General features: G+C 46.1%; 1 protein-coding gene across 1 annotated transcript in view; it reads left to right on the forward strand.

Moving 5' to 3' along the window:
- Positions 1–18,852, forward strand: part of PPP1R21 (protein phosphatase 1 regulatory subunit 21) — a 143,958-nt gene that overhangs the window by 3,764 nt on the left and 121,342 nt on the right. The window contains exon 2 of the mRNA XM_073628523.1: positions 16,002–16,070. Coding sequence (XP_073484624.1) covers positions 16,002–16,070 — 69 coding nt within the window. The remainder of the gene's footprint in view (positions 1–16,001; positions 16,071–18,852) is intronic.

Below are 18,852 nucleotides of genomic sequence, written 5' to 3' on the forward strand. Positions count from 1 at the left end.
CAAACAGTTTTCTGAAGACAAGCAGACTAAGGACATGGATTACTGAAACCATGTCCTGTGGTCTTATGAGACCAAGATAAACTTATTTGGTTCAGATGGTGTCAAGTGCGTGGCAGCAACCAGGTGAGGAGTACAAAGACAAGTGTGTCTTGCCTACAGTCAAGCATGGTGGTGGGAGTGTCATGGTCTGGGGCTGCATGAGTGCTGCCAGCACTGGGGAGCTACAGTTCATTGAGGGAACCATGAATGCCTACATGTACTGTGACATACTGAAGCAGAGCATTATCCCCTCCCTTCAGAGACTGGCCCGCAGGGCAGTATTCCAACATGATTACGACCCCAAACTCCCCTCCAAGACGAACACTGCCTTGCTACAGAAGCTGAGGGTAAAGATGATGGACTGGCCAAGCATGTCTCCAGACCTAAACCCTATTGAGCATCTGTGGGGCATCCTCAAATGGAAGGTGGAGGAGCGCAAGGTCTCTAACATCCACCAGCTCCGTGATGTCATCATGGAGGAGTGGAAGAGGACTCCAGTACCTATGAAGCTCTGGTGAACTCCATGCCCAAGAGGGTTAAGGCAGTGCTGGAAAATAATGGTGGCCACACAAAATATTGATACATTGGGTCCAACTTGGACATTTTCACTTAGGGGTGTACTCACTTTTGTTGCCAGCGGTTTAGACATTAATGGCTGTGTGTTGAGTTATTTTGAGGGGACAGCAAATTTACACTGTTATACAAGCTGTACACTCACTACTTTACATTGTAGCAATGTGTCATTTCTTCAGTGTTGTCACATGAAAAGATATAATAAAATATTTACAAAAATGTGAGGGGTGTACTCACTTTTGTGAGATACTGTATACGTGATACAGAGAGATGCACTATATTACCAAAACTATTGGTACACTCTGTATCCTGCAACCCTTAATAAAATATCTGGTGATCCTGCCACAATGATCTTTTCAAGGCACTTCCTGTACTGGCTAACAATGCTGGCCCTGTCTATTAGGTCTGCTGCTCAACATCTGACATGTGCTTCCAGTGGAGACAACAAGTGGCTGTGAGGACCTGAATGCCCTGGGGCTTGTCTACCATTGTCACCACCAGTAATGCCATTCTGAGCATGCAGCCACTACTGAGAGGGTCAGGATGGGTCCACAAAGAAGCTGTGGGCTATCAGTAGCACAGAGTTCAAAATATACACTATATTAGGAAAAGTACTGGGACGCCTGCCTTTTACACACACATGAACTTTAATGGCATCCCAGTCTTAGTCCGTAGGGTTGAATATTGAGTTGGCCCACCCTTTGCAGCTATAACAGCTTCAACTCCTCTGGGAAGGCTGTCCACAAGGTTTAGGAGTGTGTCTATGGGAATGTTTGACCATTCTTCCAGAAGCACATTTGTGAGGTCAGGCACTGATGTTGGACGAGAAGGCCTGGCTCCCAGTCTCCGCTCTAATTCATCCCAAAGATGTTCTGTTGGGTTGAGGTCTGGACTCTGTGCAGGCCAGTCAAATTCCTCCACCCCAAACTCGCTCATCCATGTCTTTATGGCCCTTGCTTTGTGCACTGGTCCAAATCATTTGGTGAAGGGGGGATTATGGTGTGGGGTTGTTTTTCAAGGATTGGGTTTGGCCCCTTAGTTCCAGTGAAGGGGACTCTTAAGGCGTCAGCATACCAAGACATTTTGGACAATTTCATGCTCCCAATTATGTGGGAACGGTTTGGGTGTGGCCCCTTCCTGTTCCAACGTGACTGCACACCAGTGCACAAAGCACTGTGACAGCCAATCGCAGGGATTACATGTGCGCTGATCCTTCCAGCCCCCTGAGCATACACACCCCGTGGGGATCCTTTCACACTGATCCGGTCCACCTATCAAGTTTTTTGGGCGCACCTGATTCCAAGGCCCATTCATCCCTATGGACAGAAGGGTTTACCCGGTCACAAGTCCATTTACACCCACCATATCTGCTAAAAAAACAAAAAAAAAAACGGAAGGGGATCCGTTGGCTTCTGTCTAGGCGAATTGGATCGGAGGTAGTTGGGTGTAAACAGACAGCAGAGTCTGCTTACTCCCGGTCACCCATAGAGCAGAGAGGGCTCAGTCTGTGTCTGCTCTGCAGAAAATGAGCTGACATGGATGCGCCATCCACCCGCTCCGCTCTGATCGGCAGGGGATCTGTGAGCTGATGAGAACGGAATCTGTCCCATGTGAAGGGGGACTAAAAGGATGTCAGGGGTTGGGCGGGAAGGGGTTAATATAATGTTGGCTATGAACATTGAAGTACATTTTTCTAGATGTTAATTATAAGTGAAGTTCATCCTTCTCTAGCGGTAATGTATAACTCATACCTAGACTTTAGTCCGCTACCAAACCTGAAAAGTTAATTTTTCTCAAGTCATCTTTCAGGGCAGCATCTGAGAGGAAAAGACTTCTCCCACCTAGAAACTGGAAAACCCATCATCCGCAGCTTTAAAAAAATGAGCATTATACCCCTAGCTTGGCACGGATCAGAGGTGACGTCAGTACACCCGTGGAGGGTGTCGAACGAACAAATATAAGCCTATTTTATTCGATCTATTGCAAGTAGAACTTGTGTGTGCCTTTTAAATGAATGTTGCGCAGTGAATCTCTCTTCCTCTCCCATGTGATTTGCTGAATGGTCGGACTCTGGAGTTCCTTTGAAGGGTAATCACTGTGAGGGATATCTCTTGAATCCAATCATGTTGGCTGGACAGCTAAAGTGGTTATACCTGTAGTGAGAAGTGAATGGTCTCTGAAGTGCTTATAAACCTTGGGAGGTCTTAGTATCTGGTAAGCAGATATATTTACCATACTTATCCTGTGAGGAGCACTGGGTGTCTGCACCGATTGAAATTGGGTTGACACTTCTTTCACATATGGACTCTTATGCCGTGTACACACGGGCGGACTTTTCAGCATCAAAGGTCCGACGGTCTTTCCAACTGACTTTTGAACAAACGGACTTGCCTACACTCGATCACACAAAAGTCCGACGGATTTGTACATGATGACGTACGACCGGACTAAAATAAGGAAGTTGCCAGTAGCGAATAGCTGCCCTAGCGTCGGTTTTTGTCTGTCGGACTAGCATACAGATGAGCGGATTTTTCGACCGGACTCGAGTGCGTCGGAAAGATTTGAAACATGTTTCAAATCTAAAGTCCGTCTGATTTTCGCTCGAAAAAGTCAGATGAAGCCCACACACGGTTGGATTGTCCGATGGACTCGTCCTGTTGGACCAGTCCAGTCGAAAAGTCCGTCCGTGCGTACACGTCATAAGTTGGAATTTTGTACTTCTTTTCCCTTTTTTTTTTTTTTTTTTTTTTTTTTTTTTTTCACTACATTTTAACGGATGGACTTTTGTGTGTGTGTGTGTGTATATAGAGAGAGAGAGATTATGGAGTAACAGCGCAACACTTTTTTTTTTTTTTTTTTTTTTCTGTTATGTGTGCTTATGCGTGAGTGCTGCTTTTTTTTTCACTTGTTTTATTCACTTGGAATCTTCATTTATTTACACATAGCGCAGATTTTTTATTTTATACATTATACACCTGAGCCTTAGTTATTGTGTTTCCTCTGGACCAGGGCTCTCCAAACTTTTTTAAACAAAGGGCCAGTTTACTGTCTGTCTGACTTTATGGGGCCGGACTGTGGCAATAGAAGATGTCCTGGCATCCAGTAGGAGTAAATAATGCCCCATTGTTGGTGTTAGTGGGAGGACTAGTGCCCCATTGTTGGTGTCAGTGGAAGGAATAGTGGTCCATCGTTGGTATCAATGAAAGGAATTGTGCCTCGTGGTTGGGTTGGTGTCATTGGAAGGAATTGTGCCTCATGGTTGGTGTCATTGGAAGGAATTGTGCCTCGTGGTCGGTGTCATTGGAAGGAATTGTGCCTCGTGGTCGGTGTCATTGGAAGGAATTGTGCCTCGGGATTGGTTTCAGTGGAAGGAATTGTGCCTCATGGTTGGTGTCATTGGAAGGAATTGTGCCTTGTGGTTGGTGTCATTGGAAGGAATTGTGCCTTGTGGTCGGTGTCATTGGAAGGAATTGTGCCTCATGGTTGGTGTCACTGGAAGGAATTGTGCCTCATGGTTGGTGTCATTGGAAGGAATTGTGCCTCATGGTTGGTGTCATTGGAAGGAATTGTGCCTCATGGTTGGTGTCATTGGAAGGAATTGTGCCTCATGGTTGGTGTCATTGGAAGGAATTGTGCCTCATGGTTGGTGTCATTGGAAGGAATTGTGCCTCATGGTTGGTGTCATTGGAAGGAATGGTGCCCCGTGGTTGGTGTCATTGGAAGGAATAGTGCCCCAAGGGCTGAATAAAGGCAAGCAAAGGGCCACAGTTTGGACACCTGCTCTGGACCAACAAAAGCATTGAACATTTGTTATTGTCTTCTAGACTGCTTGTTACAGGAGCCTCCCTGTCTGTGTTCCCACAGCCTCAGAGGAGACCAGGCAGTTCATTGCTTTTGGGGGAAATTACTCCTGGATCTCCCCCCCAGAACATCTTGATTTAAGCCCAAGGTTTCATGTCCATTGGGAGGTATACAACTATCCATCTCCAACCGCAGGCTACGTGGTTGGCTTCCCCTAGTACTTCTCCACTAGCAGGCAAGTTTTTCCTACCCATAGTCCTCAAGTGCTGTTCGGTGTCCTCCACCGTTCTGAGAGTACAAAGATCGCACTGATGGCACATGATGTCACCAATTGCGTCACTTTCGGTGGTGTGCTTTTCTCAGTGGCGCCTATTTTTCAGTCTGTGCAAGATAGTCCAGGGATTGGGTGGTGACCCCTCTCTCGCTTTTGGAAACATGTTTCCACCATCATTTCCAGCGGTCACAAATTTGGATGTGTGGGGAGATGTCACTTTTGAGAGAGAGCGTCTCTTCCGGTTTCACCAGACACGGCTCCCTGTGACCCTACAAGGACAGTGACATGGAGAACTGAACTTTCATAGGCTAGAGAACCTGAAAGGAGAGGCACAAAGCCGGTTCGTATTCTTCCACCAATAAATATGGTGGGGCTGTTGGGGCCAGGATACGTAAAGGGCCCAATATGCTTAAAGCATGACTTCACCCAAAAGGAGAAGTTCCACTTGTCCGCCTCCCCCCACCACATTCGGCACTTCTTTTTTTTGGAGGGAGGGGAAGCGGCAAACCTGGTTTTGACATGTACCCGCTCCCACTTCGCTGCGGTAATCTGAGCGGACGTTCAGCCCCCTCCTTTCCCCGCAGCTCTCTGGGACACCTCACAGGTCCTAGAAAGCTGCGGGACCATTCACAAAGCGAAGTGCAACTCGTGCATGTGCAGTGGGGAGCAGACTGTGTGGTTGCCAGCAGCCACTGCCAGATTCCCAAAGTAAACATGCCGGTGCCCGGCCCCAGAGCATGCCAAAGAGCTGGCTCAGGTGAGGACAGCTCTGGATCCCTGGACAGCTAAGAGCCCTTTCACACTGTGCCGCCTAGGGCGTCAGTGGTAAAGCGGCGCTATTTTTAGCATCGTTTTAGCGGCGCTTTTCGACCGCTAGCGGGGCGGTGCTGATCAGTAGTGTCTGTCAGTGCAGCCTCATCAGCTCACATCAATGAAGGAGAAAAATTACCTGTTTGCTAATTTTTATAATAAACTATGAAAACTTTTTTTTTTAAATAAAAATGCCATTTGGGTACAGTGTTGCATTACCTCGCAATTGTCATTCAAAGTGCGACAGCGCTAAAAGCTGAAAATTGGCCTGGTCAGGAAAGGGGGTCAATGTGTTTTAAAGTGGAACTCTGGGTTTACTTTCACTTTAAATTGGTCCTTCGGGCCAAGCTGTCCCAAGCGAACAATTTCCTGTAGTAACACATACAACCGCTGTATAAACTATGTGGAGCATCAGCTACATAGAGTACACAGCCCTGTGTTCTGGCAGTGGTATTGAAACTTCCAGTCCCACTCCCAGGAACAAAATCAAGTTGAGCTCAGCCATTCACGGGAAGCCTTGTATTTTTAATGAATTCAAGGCTTCTTCTGATAGGTTGAGAGGTGGGGTGAATGACGACAATGTATAACCTCACACAGCAAAGAAGAACATCCTGTGTCCCAGAAGGGTGTCTCGTCTTGTGATGCTGCTGGGGGGCACTATCTTTAATGGGAAAGGTGGGTATGGTGGCTAAACAGACTACGGAGGTTACAGGTGTGAAGTGTGCGCTGACGGTGTCCTGGAACTCCAAGAAAGCAGAAAAGGTAGAAACTGTTCATGCTGGCCCTGATCTGCTTCCATGTATGGCGTGATCAGATGCAAAAGGGGAGAAGGGGGACTAGAAGGATCACCAGGTATTAAACAGAATATAACAGACTACAAACATACATGTCAATTTTCTTAATATGATCAGATAAACAAAAGACAGTCAGACGGCAGACACGATGCAGGAGACGGTCAGAGACGGCGGGCACGATGCAGGAGACGGTCGGAGACGGCAGACACGATGCAGGAGACGGTCGGAGACGGCAGACACGATGCAGGAGACGGTCGGAGACGGCGGGCACGATGCAGGAGACTGTCGGAGGCGGCGGGCACGATGCAGGAGACGGTCAGAGACGGCAGGCACGATGCAGGAGATGGTCAGAGACGGCAGGCACGATGCAAGAGACGGTCAGAGACGGCAGGCAGGATGCAGAAGACGGTCAGAGACGGCAGACATATTACATGACAGTGCTAGAAATCACTGCTATAACAGGGCAGTAGGAAACACAAATGGCTGCCTTCAGGGGCCCCAAGGGCCACACAAAAAGTGCCAAAGAACACAAAGATAATGATCAATGCTGTACTTTAAAGTGACACCAAACTGGTTAAAAAATACTAGGAACTTAGCCACCCTCTCTTGCTCAATCCAGGGTGGATTTGATTTAAATCAAGTCGATTTAAATCACGATTTTTAAAGAGCAACTGTCATCTTTGTCCCTCAGTGGCTCCTCCTCTGACCCGCTGTTGACTCACCGACAGTCCCATTCACTTTAATGGGAGGGCTGGTGATGTGGCAGAGACACAACAAGGTGAGGGACGTAGCTGTAGCAGGTGAGTGGATGCCCGATAACAGGCGCTGCCATGATGGATCTGAAATGACAGGTGCTCTTTAAATGTAAGGACTTATTCTTGCCGATTAGTTCGAATTTTTAATATTTGCAAACAAAATGAAGGTTTCCTATTTAGAATAACAAGCTGTCAGGTTAGTAAAACAGCGATATCAGAACTGATTCAATCATACAGTTTGTAGTGTACATAGATTTGCAAAACAATGGGATAAAGGAATTTTCCTGAACTTTGTTTTATCTCATGGTTACTGTGACATTGTGTGAATGCATCAATGCAGTGCAAAAAAAAAGCCAATGCTATCTAGTAATACTACAATCACATATAAGCTTTGACATACAGTGGATATAAAAAGTCTACACACCCCTGTTAAAATGTCAGATTTCTGTGATGTAAACAAATGAGACAAAGATAAATCATTTCAGAACTTTTTCCACCTTTTAATGTGATCTATAAACTGTACAACTCAGTTGAAAAACAAACTGAAATCTTTTAGGTAGAAGGAAGTAAAAATAAAAAACTATAATAATAATATGGTTGCATAAGTGTGCACACCCTTACACTAATGCTTTGTTGAAGCACCTTTTGATTTTATTACAGCATTCAGTCTTTTTGGGTATTAGTCGATCGGCATGGCACATCTTGACTTGGCAATATCTGCCCACTCACTCTTCTTTGCAAAAACACTCCAAATCTGTCAGATTGTGAGGGCATCTCCTGTGCACAGCCCTCTTCACATCTTCCCACAGATTTTCAATGGGGTTCAGGTCTGGGCTCTGGCTGGGCCATTCCAAAACTTTCTTCTTCTTCTGGTGAAGCCATTCCTTTGTTGATTTGGATGTATGCTTTGGGTCGTTGTCATGCTGAAAGAAGTTTCACTTCATGTTCAGCTTTCTAGCAGAAGCCTAAAGGTTTTGTGTCAATATTGACTGGTATTTGGAAATGGTCATAATTCCCTCTACCTTGACTAAGGCCCCTGTTCCAGTTGAAGAAAAACAGCCCCAAAGCATGATGCTGCCACCACCATGCTTCACGGTGGGTATGGTGTTCTTTTGGTGATGTGCAGTGTTGTTTTTGTGCCAAACATATCTATTGGAATTATGGCCAAAAAGTTCAACCTTAGTTTCATCAGACCAGAACACATTTTCCAACATACTTTTGGGAGACTTCAGATGTGTTTTTGCAAAATTTAGCCAGGCTTGGATGTTTTTCTTAAGAAAAGGCTTCTGTCTTGCTACTCTACCCCATAACCCAGACTGAAGAATACGGGAGATTTTTGTCACATGTACCACACAGACAGTACTTTCCAGATATTCCTGCAGCTCCTTTAATGTTGCTGTAGGCCTCTTGGCAGCCTCCCTGACCAGTTTTCTTCTCGTCTTTTCATCAATTTTGGAGGGACGTCCAGTTCTTGGTAATGTCACTGTTGTGCCATATTTTCTCCACTTAATGATGGTCTTCACTGTGTTTCATTGTATATCTAATCCCTTAGAAATTCTTTTGTACCCTTCTCCTGACTGATACCTTTTTAACAATGAGATCCCTCTGATGCTTTGGAAGCTCTCTGTGGGCCATGGCTTTTGCTGTAGGATGCGACTAAGAAAATGTCAGGAAAGACCTACTAGAACAGCTGAACTGTATTTTTGGGTTAATCAGAGGCACTTTAAGTGATGGCCGGTATGTACTGACTCCTATTTAAAATGAGTTTGAATGCGATTGCTTAATTCTGAACACAGCCACACCCCCAGTTATAAGAGGGTGTGCACACTTATGCAACCACATTATTTTATTTTTTTTATTTTTACTCCCCCTAAAAGATTTCAGTTTGTTTTTCAGTTGAGTTGTACAGTTCATAGGTCACATTAAAGGTGCAAAAAGTTCTTAAATTATTTATCTTGGTCTCATTTTTTTACATCACAGATACCTGACAATTTAACAGGGGTGTGTAGACTTTTTATAACCTCTGTAATGTCATTTTAAATGTGATTTTCAATCCTTTTAAATTGGCAGCTTTCATTAAAGAATAGCTGGTGACCTCTCATAGAAGTCATTTTGTAGCAGCTTCTGTTATAGGATGACAACGCTCCTGTCCCTGTCTATGACTTGCTCTCCTGCGTTGTCACCCTGTCACATGCACTTTCAGTGGACATACGGATGCACATTGCCGTTGCTGAGTTAAAGCAAGGTCCGTAAAGTCATGGATGAGCGAGTTTGGGGTGGAGGAACTTGACTGGCCTGCACAGAATCCTGATCTCAACCCAATAGAACACCTTTGGGATGAATTGGAGCGGAGACTGGGAGCCAGGCCTTCTCGTCCACATCAGTGCCTGACCTCACAAATGCACTTCTGGAAGAATGGTCAAACATTCCCATAGACACACTCCTAGACCTTGTGGACAGCCTTCCCAGAAGAGTTGAAGCTGTTATAGCTGCAAAGGTTGGGCCAACTCAATATTGAACCCTACGGACTAAGACTGGGACGTCATTAAAGTTCATGTACGTGTACAGGCAGGTGTCCAAATACTTTTGGTATTCTAGTGTACATATAAACTGGTGATGTGCAAAGGGGAAAATTTAATTTTTTCGGGCTTTACAGATCAAATGTGTGAATGGGGAAAATATGGCATTATGGTCACTAGATGGCCCTTAGTATAGGAAATTAGTAGACTCAGCAGCTCCAACTAGTGGCCATATTGTGGTATGTTCCCCATTCACACATTCGATTTTATGACCGTATAGCCTGAGAACATTTGGTTTTTTGATAGATGAACAGCTATGCAAATCTTCTTATGGGTTTATAGGATTGAACAGACTGTTCATTTAGTCCCATAGTGATTTAAGTAACTTACCCAGCTTGGTTTTTGAAATGGCAATGACAGGATGTCATAAGAGTGACAACGGGTTAGAAGTCCTTTTAACCCATTCCTTTCTGTCCTGTCTATGCAGAGTGAAACCATAAAGGCTGTGGAACCCCAACCTTCTTTTACAGGGAAGTTTTTGAATTTCAGTAGATTAGAAGTAAAAAAGAAAGACTGGTCAGTTGCCAAAAACCCAGAATTTGTCTTTTTTTCTTGATCGCACTCTGGTGTTGTGGGGTTTCCTCATATCTGGCCATTTTTCCTTTGATGGCACATGGCAATGAATATGGTGTACACAAGGCTTTAGAGGTTGTAAACCCCCCCCCCCCCAAAAAAAAAAACAACAACCTGTAAGACAAAGGCATAATGAGCTGTTTATTATTTAGTACTTGCCTTAGAACGAAGCAGCGGGGCCCACACACCTTTGAACCAGCTGACATCTTCCCTGGTGTTTCTTGCGGGCTCCGGGGCACTGTGATTGGCCGGAGCCGCGATGACATCACACCGTGCATGTGCGCAGGACTTAATGACGGCTACAGCGTGGGCGTAAAATGCCAGGAGGTCGTCCGTGGGCGTGCTCGCGCTGCCCACACGCCCCCTGCGGCGTGCGGACGGTGCACTCTGTGATCAGAGTCCTTCGGACTTGGCTGATCACAGATGGTGGTAAAGGGCCAATGACAGCGGCCCTTTAACACATTGATATTGACGCCAATGACAGCTGATCACACAATGAAAACAGAAGCCGGCTTCTGTAAAAGGGACATCGGTCCCAACATTCACCATCAGTGAATCGGCCTCATCAGCGCACATTAATGAAGGAGAAAAAATAAAATTACCTGTTTGCAAAACTTTATAATAAACTATGAAAACCTGTCCCCCCCCCCCCCCCCACCTTCCAGGACAGCTACTTGAGAGATGATTGGCTCCACCCTCTACAGGAAACACAAATAGGATAGAATTTTTAAAAGGCCCCTCCCTTTCCTCTGACCCTCAGTTGTTTTGTGATTCCAGACCCTCCAGGAGCACAGACACATTTTTTGTTTTTCTTGGGTCTGGTAACTGTGGTTGGTGGACCCACCTTCTCTGTTTTCATCCAGGACTAGTTGTGGCCAAGTCCTGGGTGATAGTCCTGGGCCCGTCCGCCTTTTGAGATGGACGGCGTCCAACCCGGCACGCAGTCCTCCACCCCCCCCCCCTCGGACGAGGCTGGTCCCGATGATGGTTTTTTACTATCTGCCAGAAGGGTTCCCTTTGTTTGGGGTTACTTGCCTACCTGTGGTGTGAGTGGCAACCCCCCCTTTTTTATTTATTTTTTCCCCAGGAGTGGTGTCTTCCCCGTGCTTCACCGCAGTGTACCAAGATGGTGTCGGAGGACTTCCAGTGACACGGCAAGATGGGGGCGGAACCGAAAGTCACATGACGCCCTTCCGGACGCAGTCTGTTATTTTAGAAGCACGGTGTGGATACACTGAGCATGCTGCTTGGGGGAACAGCCTGCTGAACGCCGGATAAGTGCATAGCGGCGCAGCAGCACTCTACGGCCATTCTCCACTTGCTTCATGGAGTTTGACGACAGGTCAGAGGATGGAGCATCCGCTCGTATTGAACCAGCGGCAGCATTCGGGTCCCATACTGCCCCCAAGGCCAAACCGGTGAAGAAATGTGGGAACTGTAGGTCCAGGCTTTCTGATAGTTATAAAAAACTATTTTGTGAGGATTGTATTCCATCTAAAGCTAATTCAGAGACTTCCTCTTTTAAGGAGCTGATGTCTTCTATGAAGGAGATAGTGGACTCCTTTTGGGCCCTTAATGACAGGGTAGCTAGACTAGGGCCTTCCTCGTCTAGAACCTTACCTCAGGAGCCTTCAGCCTCCGCTAGATCCCTTCCTCTGTTAGTGTCTGAGACTGTGAGTTCACGCAATACTCCTGATCTGGAAGAAGGTGAGAATTCAGTTTCTTCATCTGATGAGGAATCTCCATCAGAGGAGGATACGGGTAGCTCATCTAAATATCTTTTTCCAGTGGAAGATATTGACGAATTACTAAAATCTATATATACCTAAGAGCAGATTGAGATGCCACAGCAAGCCCAATCTGTACAGGATAAAATGTATAGGGGTCTGCAAGGGCGGAAAGCGAGAGCTTTTCCAGTACACCAGTCTCTAAGACCCCTTTCACACCGAGGGCGTTTTGCAGGCGCTATAGCGTTAAAAATAGCGCCTGCAATCCGCCCTCAAACATCTGCAGCACTGTCTCCAGTGTGAAAGCCCGAGGGCTTTCACACCACAGCGCTGTGCTGGCAGGACGTCAGGAAAAGTCCTGCCAGCAGCTTCTTTGGAGCGGTGTGTTTACCGCTCCTCCACCTCTGCTCCCTATTGAAATCAATGGGGCAGCGCTGGGACATGGTTCTTTCTGAGTGGAAAGAACCTGAAAAAAGGTTGTTCCAGTCCAGAGGGCACAAAAGAAGGTTATCCTTTCAGTCTGAGTTCGAGGAGGTTTTCTTTAAGTGTCCTAGATTGGATGCTCCTATGTCGCAGGTGTCCAAAAGGTCAGATCTTTCTTTTGAAGATTCTGGGGTCCTTAAGGATCAAAATGGATAGAAAGGCCGACTCATTGCCACGTAAGGCCTGGGATGCTTCAGCCTTTTCTTTAGGTCTGGCGGTAGCATCCACCTGTGTGGCTAGGAATTTAAACGTATGGGTTCAGCGTCTGGATGAGGTTCTTTATTCTGATACCCCCAAAGAAGAGATTAAGGAGTCCCACTAATTGCCAAGTTGGTTGCCTTTTTGGCTGATGCTGCAGCAGTTTCGGTAAGATCGGCAGCCAGAGCTTCTGCTATCATTTAATTCAGCTAGGTGAGTGATCTGGCTCAAATCTTGGGAAGGTGATCTTACCTCGAAGAATAAACTCTGCGGCATTCCCTTTGAAGGCAAGCTCTTATTCGGTTCCTCCTTAGTAGAGGTCCTAGCTCGTTCCTCTGAGAAGAGTAAGCAAGTCCCTTCTTCCTAAAGGAATAAGCCCCAGAATAAGAGGCCTTTTCGTGGCTTCCAAAACAAGGCTAATTTTAAAGCAACAGACAAAGAGGAAATGGTCTTTTAACAAAGACAAGCAAAAAGCTCCTTCAGCCCCTTCCAAAAATCCCCAATGATGCCAGAATAGGGGTAGGGGGAAGGTTGTCTCATTTCATCAAAGAATGGGCAGAGATTTCCAATAATTACTTTATTCTTCAGAAATTAGAGGTTACAGGTTGGAATTCAAAAGTATCCCCCCCCCCCCCCCCCCAGAGGTTTTTCCTTACCCATCTGCCGAGAGACTTAGAGAGACGGCAAGCCATGATAAATCTGATTTCTGTGTGGGAAATATAGGGAGTTATTTCTCCTGTTCCGGAAATTCAAAAATTCCGGGGATTTTACTTTCACTTCTTTCTGGTCAAGAAAGCTTCCGTCGGCTTTCGTATAGTCATCAATTTAAGCGTCCTGAACAATGTTCTGGTGGGAGCAGCGAGAACATCTGCAGGGAGGGAAGGATTGTGCACAGCATTCCCCAATAAAAATTACCACGGATGCCAGTCTGTGGGGCTGAGCTGCTCATTCACAGGACAGGCAGGCCCAGGGAGCCTGGTTGCCAGAGGAGGCAGGCTGTTCCTCAAATTTCAGAGCGCTTCTAACTGTGGGGAAAGCCCTTGTGTCTCTGGAAAGGAGGGTCTATTCAAGAGACCTCTTAATTTTCTCAGACAATGCCACAACTGTGGCGTACCTAAACAAGCAAGGGGGCACTCGTTCAAAGTTGCTTTTAACGTTAACACAGCAGATTCTGTCCTGGGCGGAGATCGATGTCACTTCAGTCAGGGCAGTCCACATCAGGGGGTCAGAGAATGTGCTGGCAGACTATATGAGCAGGGTGAGCATCAGTTCCAGCGGTTGGGAACTACATCAAGGCACATTCTGGGAGATTGTGCTAAGATGGGGTCTTCCCACAGTGGATCTTTTCGCCTCCAGTCTCAACAGAAAACTGCCGGCAATCTTCTCGCTAGAGAGAGAGATGGGGTCCTTGGGGACGGATGCTCTCTCCTACCCGTGGGATTTCACTCTGGCTTATGCCTTCCTTCCTTTTCCCCTCCTACCTCTAGTAGTTCGGAAAATTATTCAGGACCAGGCGGAAGTGGTTCTGATTGCCCCCTGGTGGCCTAGGAGAAGTTGGTTTTCCTCTCTGAAGGCCCCCTCTATGGATCCTCCCTGGCCCCTTCCAGTTCGGAAGATCTGCTCCATCAGTGACCTTCTATTTAACGGCCTGGAGGCTGAGCGGCGCATCCTGCAGTTGAGGGGGTGTTCAGAGAAGGCCATTCAAACTATCCTGGACAGCCGTAAGTTAGTCACGAGAAGAATCTATGGGAAAGTTTGGAAACCTTTTATTTCCTGGCAAAGGAAAACCGGTTTAGATTCTTTTTCCACTCCCTGTATATAAGATTTTTTGCAGAGGGGAGTGGAAAAGGGACTCTCCGTCAGCACCCTTGGGGTTCAGAATGCTGCCCTATCTTTGTTTGCAGAGAGAAGGCTAGCGGAGGACCCTTTAGTCAGGAGATTTCTTTCAGCCAGAACTAGACATGCTCTCAGGGTCATCAAACATATTCCTCCCTGCGATCTGTCATTAGTGTTAAATGCGCTGACTAGGGCTACTTTTGAGCCTTTGCATGAGGCTTCCCTGAAATGTATTTCTTTGAAGATTTCCTTCCTTTTTGCTATTACGTCAGGGATAAGGATTTCTGATCTAGAGTCTCTTTCCTGTAAAGACCCCTTCCTGAGGATTCTAGAGGACAAAGTAGTGATTAGACCTGATCCTTTCTATTTGCCCAAAGTTTTTTTCAACTTTTATAGGTCCCAGGAGGTAGTCCTACCTAGTTTCTGCACCTCTCCCAAGAATGCGGAAGAGGAAGGTTTAGTCTTTTAGACGTGAAGAGATGTCTTCTGCTTTATCTAGAAAAGTCCAGTGGTTTTAGGAGTTCCTCCCAACTGTTGGTATTGTTCTGTGGGCCCAAGAAGGGGTCCAAAGCGTCTAAAAGTTCTATTGCTAGATGGATTAGGGGAGCTATTTGTGAAGTGTACAAAGCATCGGATTGCACCCCTCCTTCTAGAATTAAGGCTCATTCAACGAGATCCATGGCCACGTCATGGGTTGAAAGAGCAGGGACTTCATGGGAAGAAATTTCTAAAGCTGCCGTCTGGTCCTCTTCTCATGCATTTGTCAAACATTATAGAGTACAGATGCTTTCCAGCCAGGACCTCTCCTTTGGTAGGAAAGTGCTTAAGGCTGTCGTCCCTCCCTAAGGTATAGAATGTTGCTTATCCTTTCAAGTAGCTGTCCTGGAAGGTAAGGGGGGGAAAACCCCCATTAGACTTACCGGTAACGGTATTTCCAGGAACCTTCCAGGACAGCGTCTATAGTCTCACCCTATTCTGTTTTTTCACTGGTCGACTTTGTTCACCTGGTGGTGGTGGTTTTTTTTTATGAGTCTCTATTTTTTTTTCCTCCTGCCGAGTGCACTTTTTGGTGGAGGTTTACTTGATCTAAACAACTGAGGGTCAGAGGAAAGGGAGGGGCCTTTTAAATTGTATCTGATTTGTGTTTCTTGTAGAGGGTGGGGCCAATCATCTCTCAAGGAGCTGTCCTGGAAGGTTCCTGGAAATAACGTTACTGGTAAGTCTAACGGGGGTGTTTTTTCTTTTTTTAATTTATTTATTTTTTCAAAATATTCACTCTTTTTTTGTTTGTTTTTAGCAAAAAATAAAAACAGTGGTGACTGCCACCAAAAGAAAGCTCTATTTGTGTGAAAAATAAAAATGTAATTTGTGTTTGATCAGGGGACCCCAGTGCTGTTGGGTAGAAGGACTGACCACTATGCCACTGTGCTGTAATGGCAGCTTTCTCATAACTTTTCTCACAGGTTCTCTTTAAGATCATGTCATAACTTCCAATAGGTTTTCTAATAGTTAATGAATGCATATATGGATCTGGAATAATATTTCCTCTTTGTTTTCAGCTGCGGGCACAGAATCAGGTGCTGAAGAAGGCAGTTTTAGATGAACAAGCTAATTCTGCAGCTTTGAAGGTATCTCTAAATTATTCATTGTGGCAAGACACTTATATGTTCTCTTATTTATCAAGCATATAAACTAAGGGGGGGGGGGGGGGGTTGGAGGGGCGTTCCTGAAAATTGGTGCAAATATCAGGATGAATAAAGTAAGAAAGTGGAACTTCCGCTTTAAGCACACCTCACCCCCTGACATGCCACGTTTGGCATGTCATTTTTTGGGGGAAGGGGGTGGGTACCTAGTTTTAGAGTGGGACTACCTGTCCCACTTCCTCCTTTCTGCTCTTGGCCGCCTAGGCGACTCCTCCTCTCCCCCTAGACGGCTTCTCCCTGCCAGCATTCTTCTGGGACACTGGCCACTAGCAGAGCACAGCACGTTTTGCGCATATGCGGTGCGCGCCCGGCCGTGAAGCCGAAAGCTGTCACAGCCGAGTGCCCACAGTGGCTATGATGGCGCCGGAGGAAAGGAGCGAGGCTTTGGGCGCCCGCATCGCTGGACCGTGGGACAGGCGAGTGTCTGTTTATTAAAAATCAGCAGTTACACTTTTTGTAGCTGCTGACTTTTTATAAACTAAACAATGTGTGGAACTCCGCTTTAATAACATGGAATATTAAGGTCTATCTTTGTGATGTAAGACTTCTAAACCCAATGCCATCCTGGGAATTGCAACAGTGCTGAAGATGGAAATTCCACTTCACTTGCATAACTGGACAACTGAAACAAATTATCTAATGCAAGCATCACTAAATGGTGGACTGCGTTAGTCTTGCGTCTGATCCCACCGTGGTTGCGCCATTTAGGATCTCTTCTTTTTTTTTCACTCAGCCGCAGCTCTGATGTTTTTACAGAGCTGACATCGGAAGAGCTGCACAGCAATGGGTGGGGGCTGGCCCAGTTAACTGATTGGTTGCTAGAACCGCCCTGTATTCTAACAACCAATCAGTTAACTGGGGCAGGTCCCGCCCTCTGTCCATCCTTTTGCTGCACTTCTGATGTCAGCTGCTGTGTGCCCTGTGTAAGGTAGGACAGGGTAGAGGGCACTATTATTATGAAGGAAGCTGATGTAAGGGGGAAAGGGATCAGAAACTGTAATATGATGTATAAGAGGCAGGGCAGGAATGTGAAGGGAGTGAAATGAGGGGAATGTGGTTCTACTAAGGGGGTGAGGACAGGAATGGGAAAAGGGGGGGGGGGGGTGATATGAAGGGGAGCTGGGAACTGTAATTTGAAGTAGGGGGTAATATAAAGCGGGGCCACAAACAATAATGTGAAGGGGGCGGATGATGTGCAGCGAGACTGAGAACACTCATGTAATAAAATGGATTGTGATCTGAAGAATTTTGAGGCTAGGTTCACATTATTGCGTAACGCATGGAGGTGGCCCATTTATTTCAGTGGGCTGCCTTATAAGCAGAAACGCAGAAAAATAAGTGCCAGATCCTTATTCATTTTTTTTTTTTTTTTTGCGCCGTACCAAGCTGCATGGTACTGTGGCACCATGTAGTATGGCTCTCGCAAAAAACGTGCCATGCTTGCCATTGTGCAGAGGTGCCATTGCGAGTCAAACATATGATCCAGACCTCGGCTGGAAGAAAATTTTACTGACTGGGACCTTCATGTATTTCAATACCCCTGATCTAATGGAAATGCAGAAGGTTACCTTCATCAAATACTGCATGTTCGCATGATTAGTAGATACCCTCTACAACAGGAGCCTCCAAACATTCTAAACAAAGGGCCAGTTTACTGTCCCTTAGGCTTTGAGGGGGCCAGACTATGACCGGTGGGATAGAAAATGTCTATTCATCAGTAGACGTAAACCATTCCCCATCATTTGGTTTTAGAAGGGAAGACTAGTGCCCCATCATTGGTATTATTTAGAGGAATAGTGTCCCATCATTGGTGTCAGCAGGGAAAGAAAAGTACATGAACTAAAAGAAAAAATGGGTTGATTGGAGCTACCTGGAAAACCTAAATGCTAGTGCATATTCAGGAAAAAACCATAAAGGTAGTTTTATATTAGTACAGTATTACACACCAATGCTCATATCATCCCAGTCAGTAGGTAAGAAGGAATACCCCGGTGACTGGTAGGAATGGGTAGGAGGGGTCCTAGGATCCCTAAACAATAAGTTATGGTAAAGTATTTTATTGTGTGTGTATATAGGAATAAATTGTATAAAAAAGTAGGGAAGGAAAAGTGCCCCATCATTGGTGTCAGTAGGGGAGGAAAAGTGCCCCATCATTGGTGTCAGTAGGGGAGGAAAAGTGCCCCATCATTGGTGTCAGTGGGGGAGGAAAAGTGCCCCATCATTGGTGTCAGTGGGGGAGGAAAAGTGCCCCATCATTGGTGTCAGTAGGGGAGGAAAAGTGCCCCATCATTGGTGTCAGTGGGGGAGGAAAAGTGCCCCATCATTGGTGTCAGTGGGGGAGGAAAAGTGCCCCATCATTGGTGTCAGTGGGGGAGGAGTAGTGCCCCATCATTGGTGTCAGTGGGGGAGAAATAGTGATCCATCATTGGTGTCAGTTGGAGGAACAGTGTGTCAGGAACCATGAATCAGACTGAGACAAAAATGCAGTAAAAATCACACCTTTTAATTTGAAATGGTAAAAATGGTACAGATCAGTAAACGTAGTAAAAACATAAACCAGGGATCCGAAGCCAAAGCGGGTAGTCAGACAGACCAGTAATTGGGAAACCGGAGAGCAGCGTAGTCAGAGGCAGAACAACAGGATCAGGAACCAGAAGGGACGTCAACTAGGCAAAGACTTTCACAGGAAAATGGCAGAGAATCTCCA

The sequence above is a fragment of the Aquarana catesbeiana genome, linkage group LG04, assembly GCF_042186555.1.
Source record: "Aquarana catesbeiana isolate 2022-GZ linkage group LG04, ASM4218655v1, whole genome shotgun sequence".
In the NCBI taxonomy this organism is placed as follows: domain Eukaryota; kingdom Metazoa; phylum Chordata; class Amphibia; order Anura; family Ranidae; genus Aquarana; species Aquarana catesbeiana.